Below are 12,173 nucleotides of genomic sequence, written 5' to 3'. Positions count from 1 at the left end.
TTTGTTTTTTCAGTTGTTGAGGGAATGTATGTAATGATTCTGCTTGTTCTGTTTTTGCTCACTAAGGGGATGGAATGCTATTTTTATCTTTTTAACTAACATTTTATCTAAAATTATAGTGTGAATTTTTACTTGTGTTCCCTCTTTTGGAGCTTGATCATACAAATGCTATAGATGGTGAACTTTTCCAGCTCCCTCACTGCTGAATACTCACTTAATCTTCTCTCCACAGGCGTATTCCCAAGATGCCTACCTGAAAGGCAACGAAGCCTATAGTGGTAATGCCCACAACATACCTGAACCACCGCCAATATGTTATCCGCGCCTGACATCCACAGCTTCTGTGAAGGCACAAGCTGGTGACAAGCTATCTTCTGACTTCTCACTGGGGAAACAGCAAGTCAGCAGACCAGTACGGGCATTGGCACAGCCAGAGAGGGCCTACAGAATGGAAATACAAGTGCCTCCATCACCAACAGACATTGCAAAATCAAATACTGCTGTGTGCGTTTGCAATGAAACTGTACGGACTGTTATTGTGCCTTCTGAGAAGGCTGTAGATTTGCCATCTTGTAGAAATAACCATGCTGGTCCGTCACACAGGACAGAGGAAGTAAGATATGGCTTAAAAGATCAAGCCAGTCTAAAAGCACGGACCACATCACCACCTTCTTCAGTGTCCACTGCCATTGTACTTCCCCAGACTCCAATAACAAGACCAGTTGATCCCACTGGAACACTAAGTAAAGCTTCGAATTATGTAGTATGTCCAGAAGGAATCCCAAGCACTAGACCTCCTGCTCAAGCCACAGACTCGCCCTCAATCTCTACTAATCATTACAGTTCTCCGACGTCCCACCAGCATATAGACTGGAAGACCTACAAAACTTACAAAGAGTACATTGATAATAGGCGCATGCACATGTATGGCTCCCGGACAATACAGGAAAGGTTGGATAGTTTAAGAGCAGCTTCTCAGAATACAACTGATTATAATCAAGTGGTGCCAAATCGCACTGCTTCCCAGGTACGGCGCAGGAGCACCTCTCACGACAGGGTTCCGCAGTCTGTTCAGATCCGGCAGAGAAGCGTGTCCCAGGAAAGACTCGAAGACCCCGTGTTGATGAAGGAGTGGCCACGAAGTGCTTCGCAGGATACTCTGACTTCACCTTCCGTTAATGCTAGAAATCACAGGGCTCGATCATGGGATTATCTCAGCAAACAGGGTGAAGTGCTAGAAAACTTTCATTCTGAGAATCTGATTGCGGATACTAATGGCGATAGGAGAAAGACTTACAAGTGGACAGGGTTTACTGAACAAGATGATCGGCGAGGTATTTATGAGAGATCCAGACAGCATGCATTTCATATGTCCCTTCGAGGTCAAAATTTTTCTATGACTCCGAGTGCTTATATTTCAGACAACAGGAGAACAGGTAGTAGAGCTTCTCTGCCTGGTTCTCATTTTCAGAAAGGTCCACCAGATATAAAAATGTTGCAGTCTTCTCGAGATCTGCAAACTCCTGGGGGAGTTTCAAAACCTACAGCTGTTTCACAAGAGAGATTGTCTCTCACACCAGCCAGAAGTTCTAAAAGTAGCTCTTTGAAGAGCTCTGCTCCCTATGCGGCAAAACCAGCATTTCCCCATAACCAGGGCCTGGATGCTATTGCCAGCAAAGACCAAAGAACAGTAAATCACTTGCATCAGAGTGGTCTGTTAAACCAACAGTCAAGGATCCGAGCAGAAGGTGCCCCAGATCACAAAACAGAAACTGGCAAAACCATCCAACCCTCCTCTCTGTCTCCAGCTTCTGCCAGACTTGCTCAGCCAACAAGTGAGAGTTTAACTACCTCTGACAACATAGATGATTCCATCAGACAAAAGATTCATGATTTCAAAAGGGAAGGTGTCCACGAGCCTGAAAGTCTGCAAACAGGTGTTCAGGAAAATGACAAAGATACAGTGGTCATGCGGGACAAGTCACCTTCTGGCCACCAGACTCCACAGCCTTTGAGACATCAGTCCTACATTCTTGCTGTAAATGACCAGGAGGCAGCCTCGGACACTACCTGCTGGTTGCCTAACGATGCTCGAAGAGAAGTCCACATAAAAAGAATAGAAGAAAGGAAAGCATCAGGTTCGAGCCCACCTGGTGACTCCCTGGCTTCTATTCCATTTATTGGTGAGTTAAACTACTCCAGTGCACATCAAAAGCGTTTTTTAGCTAGAGGTGATGGAACGCCCCACGGCAGGTAGATGACAGCTGTTCCTGCAAACCCTGAGGTCGAGGGGCATGAGGGCTCTTTTCTCATCTACAGTAATATTAAGTTGGTAAAACAAAAAATAGTGTTCAGTGGAGGAAAAAAATGTTTAGTTTTGTTTGAAGTCCTGGAGAATCAGTGTTAAAAAAAAAAAAAAAAAATTAGTGATTTGATATTTTTCTGGATTGTTCCTTAACCCCATGGAGACATCCACATTATATAATTGCATCTGGCTATCATTCCACGTAATACTCTGATGTTATGTATGTTGACAGCTAGCATTTGCTGCACCTTTCAAAGTATTTTTCTCTAGTATAAAATATTTGCAATCCAGTAAACTGAGAATATGGATGCAAATCTGTATAAGGTGATTTGTGAAAAAAAGGTTGGTCTGCTGAATAGGTAAGTTAAAAGCTTTCTGAGATAGATATGGGATAGAGGAAGGCTATTCCAGGTGAAATGATATCAATAAAATGAAATTAATTTTAAAGATGCTAATGTGGATGTGAAGTAAAGGGTTTGTGGAAGCAGAATATGAGAACGTGCAAAGATTCCTCTGTGGGTTGTGACACAAACAGGATTGGAATTATACAGGAAGGGGGCTGAGCAGTTTTGTGATCACTTGGAAGAAAAGAGGAACCCACAGAAGGATTGTAAGTAGTAGAAGAAAAAAATCCAGTGTTGGATATGTGAGGAATTGGAGTCACCTGATGAGGAGTGTCAGTGTGAGTGTGTTTTACTCCGGTAATCAATGCCTGTGTCATCTTTCCCCCACTCTGGTTGTTGAGTTGGGTTTTCTTTTTTGTTGTGGCTGGTTTAATTCTTTGGTGTCTAGATGTCTATGGACCGTTTTCTGCATGGGTTGATATATACTTGTGTGTTCTTGAATTTCATACAAGACCTGTTTAGAAAATACTGAATTTTGATTCTCAAATTCACATATGTGAAAAACAACTCTTAATACTTTCAGGTTTTTTACAGATGAGGTTAAGGGAGTCACACAGATACATTGTCTTAGCACAATTGTCTTCTATTGCAGATCTACAGCAGTGATTTTTTTTCCCTAGAATTGTCTATAATATCTACTACTAAAGTAAATAACAAAAAAATAGTGAAGAAGCCTTGTGTGCATTGAAGAATTGAAATAATACAAAAGATATAATAATGTTCTTCTGGCAGAATGTTGTAAGATACAACAAAAACGCTTTCTTAGCTAGCAGTTATTTTTTTATATTGTGTTTTCCTTTTTGAATGGGAGTCATATAGATATTTTTTGATTACTGGATGCGTCAGTATCTAGTGTAGTTTTGGTTTCTTCTTTAGACTGTCAACCTTTCTTTAAGGATTAATACAAGTTTGTATGGCATGTAACTGGTCTTTGTGCAGGGTTTTTTAATACTGTGCCTAAAATCAATGTTGGGTACTCGATTTAAGTTGTGTGTTAATTGTACTTGCTTAGGAGTGCTTGCTGGGAGTTTTCTGATCTTATGCAATTTAAATGTCCTGTGAAAGTCAGATCAAGACTGTCAAAATCAAGCCCAACCTTTTCTACACAATCTGCTGTCTTGGTTATGACAAAGATTTGCCATGAACTCTTACTCATGTGACTTGCTTCCAGATTTTAGAGAAATCTGATTACTAAAATTCAAAGAAGCCTTAATTACACGTCAATTGTATTGCATTCTGGTAGGAGCTGAGCAGTTCAGAAGAAACAAAGTTGTGATTCTCCATTGCAGCCTCTTGGCACGACACCACAGGGGGGATTATGTGAATTCCTAGGAGCTCCTTAGCCTCTTGGTCTGGAACCTCCTGAATACTCCAGAAATATTGAAAAGTGGTGCTGCTCGAGCGCGGGCAGAGTCTGAGCCAGCCCAGCATTGTGGCTGCCTTCCTAGCAAGACACTCATGTGCCTGCACAGGTGCTCTGGAAAATTTCCACCACAACCCTGGTACATTGAAGAGGAAATAACCCTCTCTGAATAGGAAGAGCATCAAATGCCAGTAAGAGCGGGCATCTTCTTTAAGTTAGAATTAGTACGCATGATTCTAACTTTGCTTGTTCCACTATCATTATGCCTAATTACAGCTTCACTTGTTAAAAGCCATACTTAATCAGGCAGATAAAACCTTAGATCTACTTTGAAATGCAGTTAAAGGCTATTTAACTCTTCTGAAGGAAAGTCACTTGGATTTTGGTGTTTTGTGTGCCTTTTTTTTTTCCTTCTGTCTGATCGAGAAGGATGTGACTTTTGAATAAAGATGTCTTTACATCAAAGAATAAAGATGTCATTACATCAACATAATTGTTTCTTGCAGTATTAGGTCTTGTTAAATATAGTTCATTTCATAAATGCACTTACTGGATTTATTTTTGCAGTAGATCTTTGGAAGAGTAAGAATGTAAATTTGAGGGGGATAAGTATCTTCCAAGGTTACATATTACTTCCGTTTCAAATATTTTGTGGTGTGTTTACTTTTGTTATCACTTTATGCTTGTTGGAAGTAGTAGATATGGCCATATCTTAATTTGTGAATAACCGAGAAAAAATTACGCATATTTTGGTAGAAATTCAGCCAGGAACATTTGCCTTCCGCGGCAGTATTTTGTGACTAACCTGCTCTTGAGCACAGCACAACATCAGGATGATTGCAGAGTATCTCTTTGTAAGTAGCACGTTGCCTTGCACCAGAAACAGGGATCCAAGCAGAGTTTCCATGGAGCTTGCTCAGGGCAGATCCTTGCTGGGGTTGTGGTGGGTTGCTGAAGAGGTGCCTTTTGACACTAGTCCTTTCACAAACTGTAGTTCTAAGCAGGGAGATTACATTTTGGGTTGCATTTGTGAATAGAAATGAGAGATCTTTTCAGATCAAAGCTAGTACAGGTAGATGTACTATCTTTTGTAGGAGAAATATATTTATTGGAAAAAAGCAGGCGAGGTATTGTGTGCTCGAACTCTTCTTCAGGTAAGGAGATGTTCTTGGAGGATGGGAGCTGCCAGTTTTACAGAAAAAACATACCCTGGTGCTGCAGGCTTCAGTACTTTCCATGCACTGCTAAGTGCATGGTTACTTGAAAAGCTGCTGCTTCTATTTCAGGTCCAAAGAAAGGCTCTGTTCTTGAAATGCTCTCCATTGTTTCAAACCACAGCAGTTAGTCTAATGAAAGGTTATTCTTTTTACCCTGAAATGGTCTCACCTGTTCTCTAGACTAGTAAAAATACAATTATCTCTGTCAGTGACTATATTAGTAATTGTGGTGTTTAATGTGTGTTTTTTCAAACTTGTAATTCTTACACCATTTTTCAGTTAGAGAACAACAAATAATAAATTTCTGACCTACTGTGTAATTTTGAATGTGTTAACCAGCACTGGGATGAAAATTAGAATGCTACTTAACATTTTTGTAACTACTTTTTTTCTTTTTTTACACCATTTATTTTAGAGTAAAAAGTAATTTTAAATAAAAGATAATGTAACTCCCTGACTGAGTTGAATGAACTACCCATGTGAGTGGAATGGAGAAACTGCTTAGTACTCAAGCTGGTTGCAGCATGTCTGGCTGCCAGTGCAGCCCAGTGCTTGGGCAAAGGCTACTGAGTGAATGTTCTTTTTGACTTCACAGGGCATTGTCACTTGAAAATTAATTTTAAATGGATATTTTAAAAAAATATTCAGGTTGAATAAACATAGTCTTGATGTTTATTTTATTTTTTTTTCCAAATAAAACACATTTATAGTCATCCTGTTACAGTGCTTTTCTTTTAGGCATGGGGTAGCATCAGATAAGTATGAAGACTTTTCCTCAGAGGTGTGATCCAATTTTTGAAAACGTCTAGTACATCCTTATTCTAGAAAAATATTAGGTCACTTCGTTCCCCTCTTAATTTGTGAATAACTGAGAGAAAATGAGCAAAAATATTTGAACAGACTTTGGAGTTATCAAAGTGGTGTAAAAATTACATGAGCATCCTTTCTCTGGCTGAAATTGATACCTAAAGAAAGGTGTAAGAATAGGACAATGATATATGATATTTAATGATTGTACTTTCTATTCTCCAACCATTTGCACTTTACAACATTCCTGAGCCAAATGTGACTTTAAGTGCTCTATAAATTTCTCCATTCTGTTTGGCACTACAGTAAAATTTTGCTATCCAATACCCTGTATTGATTTAAATAAAGATTTGCCAGGAGTTTCACAGCTTTAACTACATGGTATTTATTCATTTTTTTTAATGTGTGTGGTTTTTTAAAACCTGTCTCCTGGTGGCTGAATTTCTGATACAAATACAAGAGTGACCAGTGGACTGCTAATCTTGATTCACCCTTTCCATGCCACTTAAGAGTTTTATCTCTCAATTCCTTCTACCCTTATGCAAACAAACCACCATAGTGATTTCTGTACTTATAATCGGGCAGACTCTGCTTGACGCCTTGCCTTAAGAGCTGATCTTCATGCTAGTTTTCAAAACAAAAGTATTTTTTGTTGTCCTCCAATATCTATTTTTCTACAAAATTCTGGCATAATAAGAATATGTGAGTACTTCTTGATTAACAGAGAAGGTAAATTTAAATGGCTTCTACTGAATTCTGTTCAAACTTATTTTTAATTTTTGTTGTTGTTACCAAATGTGGGTTTTTTTAGAATAAATTAGCTAAGGAGTTAGGAGATTAAACATTCTAACACACCCAGCATTAGTTAAAATTTTCAGACATCTTTATGATGACATTCCTCTGTAATGCTGGCAGTAGAGATGTATAGGGTTTACTTTTCTCTATACCTACATTTAATGGTAAGTTGTGTACATAACTCCAAATATGTTTTTTGAAAGTGTAATGAGTTTATTGGCTCTTTTTAGTGAGATATGTGCCATACCTTTCCTGTCTTCCACCTACATCTTTATGCTGCTCTCTGCGGGCTGCTTAGTCTCTCCTACAGAAGGCAACAATGTAAAGACACACATACTGAATGCAGCTACAGTCTCAAAACTGGAAAATATAAACCAATACACTTGCATAACACACTATGGAAAGGGTAATGATGATAGGAGTAGAGAAGGGTTAAGGGAAATGACTAGTAATATTCTTACGTGCAATAAAGAAATGGTTGAAAGACTGTACTTATTCTCTTTTCTCCATGTGAGAGATAAGCATCAGGCAGAGAGAAATTGAAAACCTCAAACTTCTGTGGCAGAGATCGTGGCTTGTCAACCCAAAATATGCGGATGCCTTAAGGGCAGGTGGTGGCTGAAATACGTGGCATGTTTTAAGGAAGCTTTAATTTTAGCAAAAACTTTTAACAGTCAAGATGAATATGAAAATCCTCACCCATTGTGATATTTTTCTTCCTGAAAGTTGCTGCCTAGCTATTCCAAACTATGAAAACATAAATGTAACTGGAATAGAAATTAGAGCTGACAGATGTTCATTTTTGAGAGACTATTGCTTCCATTATTTTAGTGATAGCACTGACAGAGCTTTTAACATGTCATCAGTGTTTCTAAGATAAGCATCAGTCTTCTGGGGTTTTTTTCAGGGTTTTCACAGCGTAACCTGCCAAATCACTATTGCTCCAGGCTGAAAATTTTAGTGTTTTTCATCCAAAGAACAATTTTAGAATCATTGTGGTATTCCCAAGTATAGCAGCCAAAACACAATATTACAGATTAGCATTTTAAATACCATTCAAATGCTTCTGTAACTGATTTTTTTAATTAAAACTTAAAATTTGAAGTCAATAATTCATAACATCTAGAAGAGTTCTAATTGATCTGAAGCATCAGATTTGTGTGGAAATGGGTAATGTTTTCAAAGTGTAAATCATCCTTAGCGTATCTTTATAAAAATTACAGGTAAGAAAGGAATACTATCAGGGTCCTTTTACAGATTAAAGTGTGTTGAGTATTGTACTTTTTTATGTGGCAGGGTAATACTGTGAACAGGAACCTTTAGAATTGCTTTATATTATTTTGCTGAGAATGGTGTACATTTGTTTGTTTAACACCAAAATAAGCAACAGGCTATAATAGATAACGTTTTCTGAGTAGTCTCAAAAGAAGAATGACTTTGGGAAGCCTTTATCTGTTTGTGTGAAACTCAGTCAATATAATAGTAAACATATTATTTACATGAGCTCACGAGCAGGGGGCTGGATTTGATGATTCAGGAGGCTCTTTCCAGTCCTGTGTTTCTGTGGCTTACAGAAATGGGTGTGCTCAGCATACAGACCTGTTCCTGTTGTCTTCTTTTGCTTACATGAGGATAACTATGTAAAATAGACATATGAAGAGGTTCTTTGTAAAAAAAGATCAGTGCTGGAAGTACTTAAAAATGGACAAAACCCAAAACTTTTTAAAGGTTCTGTTTTGAAAAATGCGGTAGCCAAGTCATCATGTATCTTCTTTCCAAATCATGGCTTTTAGGCTTGGAAGTCTTTTTTGGAGCTTTACCCTTGCAGGTTGAAGTATAAGATGCAGCAGCCTGTACTGCAAGATCTGTTGTAACAAAAAGCCACTGTTGTTGGGGTATTTATTAGTCTTTGTGCTATCTTGTGTGATAGTTTCCTTGGTTCCGTATAATTTATTTTTGATTGAAGAATTTATTTTTGTTTTATTGGTTATTTCTGGCCTTCTCACTACGCAGGTGAAATTGCATACATGGCCACCTTATTTGATTGTCTTCCTGACAGGCTTTTAAGAAAAATGGTCTATATTAATATGTCTGCATTTACCTTAAATTCAGTTTCTTTTGGGGTTTCTTGGAGATGAGGAGCCTCTCAGGTAGACTCGTTTTAACATCCCTGCCTGTGTGTGGATGCAGATCTTCTTCCTATCTCTGCTGTCCCATCTGTCCTCTCCCCTTTCTGCCTGTGTTCCTTTCACTGGTGCCTCTTTCTTGCAGCCTCCGTCCCCCTCCTCTACTCGCCCAAGCTCCGCTCCTGCCTGTGCCTCAGCAGCCTCTGCTGGGCCCCCCCCGTGTCCTGCTGCCACCAAGGTGAAGGGAGGGAGATCTGGTCCATGTGGCTCTACCATAAGAGAAGTGCTACCTGTAGCAAGCTGGAACAAAACCAAACTGAGGCACAGAGGAGGGATTAGATGTAGGATAAGATTTTAAAGCTTTCATCTACTGCATTTACAGCAAATACTTTGGACCAAGGTAGTGTTATACGTTATGATAGTGCAGAGCCTGTTGTGATGTTGTGGACTATGGTATGGAGTGCTTGATAGGCCAGTGTTGCATCATGAAAAATGGGTGTTGACCAAGGCCTGGAATTAAGGGAGTCCCTCTAAAACCAGTCTTGCTGCAGGGTCTGGTCATAGCATGGGCATGTCCTATCTGTCCTTCAATAAAGAACAGATATATAGATGTAGATACAGATATAGATTTTTTTTTTTTTTTTTAGTTCTTCTAATTTGATAGTGTCATGTTGTATTTTCTGCCATAAGCAAATGAACTTGCCATCTAAGATTCATTCTTGTAATAAATTACACCCCGAAAGTCATAACCTGTTTTTCGAGATAATTACTTAAGAAATAGACCATTTGAATCTTTAAATCAGATAGTCTTTGATAAAGTACATACTTGTTGAATTAAGGTTTTTAGCCATATATTCACATTGCCTGTTTAAATTGAAATGCCTAATTAGTGTTTTAAATGGCAATGCGGTGTGCAGTACAGTTGCTAAATAATTCCTTCTTACAGTCTTTTGAAGTGTTGAGATACTGCTTGCAAGACTGCTCTGTCCATGAGGAGAACAACTGTGAAAAAGTACTTTAGCCTTGGGAAGCCAGTTTGTTTTTTCCAGTCACTTTCTATTACCGGTGAAGAAAGATTGAGCAGTCTGATTCCCCAGGAGATGGTGGGAGAAATCACCTTTCACTGTTAATGATAGCCCAGGCATCCCTGATGCTTCGTCTCTCTGGACTAAAGTTAATATGTGAATTTGCTCTCCATGTTTGTATGTTATGATTCAGTTAGCAAAACCATTTCTTTGGAAAACAAACACCACCATGACCACCTCTCTCCAAGAAACAAACAAAACCCACAGTCTTAACCAACTTGGGTGAACAGGGAACTCCTAAGGCAGCTCCAGTGCAGCTCAAGCCATACAGGTGCATCTCAGCCCATAAAATGCATCTGAAGGTGCTGAGAGAGTTGGTTGATGTTATTGCGGAGATACTGCCTTTCATCTCCGAAGGTTCATGAGGACTGGGGCAGGCCCCCATTAACTGGAAAAGAGCAAATTGTGCACCCATCTTGAAAAAGCACAAGAAGGACAATCCAGAGGTGACAAGCTGCATCTTTTGCCAGAGGTGTCACCGAGCTGGCTCCTTTTCCGATGGCCAGTCTCTTGGGTCGCTTCATAGATAATAGTGCAGAACAAACTGTATTCGTATCCTTTTCTTAAACGATAAGTAAAACTTTGAGTAGTCCTGGAGTTTTTGAGCTTTTTGTTACAAATATTTAAAGGCACACCAGTAATCCATGAGATGGCAAACTGAAAGAGAATTATTTTTTGTGGCTTCTCCTCTGACTTGTCTGTTCTGTACATGTACTTCACTGCATTTTGGACACAGTCATTCTCTTGGACTGGTGAGCTGAGCCCCTTCTTTCGCATGTTGCGTGAGGAGTTTTGGGTTGCAAATACATTGATTAATCAAGGAAACTGAAAAGGGAGACAAATACTGCAAGCACTAAAGAGAAAAGTCAAAATACAACGGGTATGTACAGTTGTTTGGGTTTTGTTTTTCTGTTGGACAGCAGCAGTGGAGATGGCCAGTGTATTAAATTAGTAGGCAGTAAGTCATATATGTCATGGTTTGCCCTGTAATCAATTTAGAGTATGTAAAAGCTTGCCATTAGCTGGCCTTCAGCCTCCTCAGGGACTGAAAAAGTTTATTTCCTTCCCAGTGTCATTTGCAGTTTCTTTAAAGCTTGCCTATTTCTAAAACCACTTTAATTTCGATTCATCAGGGCGTTAGATCCACTATGAAATAATAACAATTTGAATAATTATTGTTGCTTTCAAGGACTTAAACTCTTTTTCCTTAGCTGAATTCTTGGATTGAGTTGTGGAAATTGCGTAGTGGTGCCTAACACTTCTGTATTCACAAGTTGTGCAGGCAGATTTGTTTAAAGCACTAGCATTTTCCTAACTTGGGGGAGTAGTGACTGACATTTTGAGATAAGTAACTTAAAGCTGAGCACTTCCAGTTTGCATGCTGTAAACGAATTACTTGTTCAGTGAGTGGTTATATTCCTTGGGCAAGATTAGTGTGCTTCTCTCAGGGGTTGCTGCAGGGAAGCTGAGCAAACAAAACAGGCAACAGGACAGTGAGCTGTTGTAGCTTTGAAATGGAAGTGTAACTGAGTTTCTTCTTATCTCCTACTTGCTGTAGAGGTCTGTAAACGCTTCTAATTTATCAGTGTGGATGCAAGTAAAACTTAAAATTTTTAAAAATTGTAGTATCACAGGTTGTCTGTGAATTCTTTTGATTTCCCTTTTTATTAATGTTTCTAGTTTGCAGCTGTTTTTTTGGGGGGGTATCCTTTTTTTAACATATAACTTCAAAAATGGTGTTTTCCAATCCAAACAATTTAGAGGGCTGTTATTGCTAAACCTTCCTGTACTTTGTTCATTGCCTTGTTTTAAATTTACATTGCCAAATTTTGATGGTGCGAATGCTGCCTTAACAGAACTGTTAGTGACTGTTGGAAAAGCACAATGCAACACATGCAGTTGTGTTTGCACAAAGAAAAGAATAAACCTCTGTCTGTGAGTGTTCATTGATTTCAATAGGCTTTTCAGTAGCTCTGCATATTACAATTCTTAGCACCTAGAATACATTCATATTCATTATGCAGTACGGTTCAGCCCCTGCTTGTGACTTGATTTTTTTTCCAATCCTCTC

The 12,173-nt window shown here is 38.9% G+C and overlaps 1 protein-coding gene across 4 annotated transcripts in view; it reads left to right on the top strand.

The window, feature by feature from the left end:
- Positions 1 to 12,173, top strand: part of ARHGAP21 (Rho GTPase activating protein 21) — a 116,350-nt gene that overhangs the window by 86,499 nt on the left and 17,678 nt on the right. For all 4 annotated transcript variants that reach the window (XM_082045918.1, XM_082045920.1, XM_082045919.1 and 1 more), the window contains one exon: positions 233 to 2,183. In XM_082045918.1, coding sequence (XP_081902044.1) covers positions 233 to 2,183 — 1,951 coding nt within the window. The remainder of the gene's footprint in view (positions 1 to 232; positions 2,184 to 12,173) is intronic.

This window comes from Streptopelia decaocto (assembly GCF_964273445.1).
Source record: "Streptopelia decaocto genome assembly, chromosome: 2".
Taxonomy (NCBI): domain Eukaryota; kingdom Metazoa; phylum Chordata; class Aves; order Columbiformes; family Columbidae; genus Streptopelia; species Streptopelia decaocto.
Note: the sequence above shows the minus strand (reverse complement) of the source record. Positions and strands in the feature narration are given on the sequence as shown.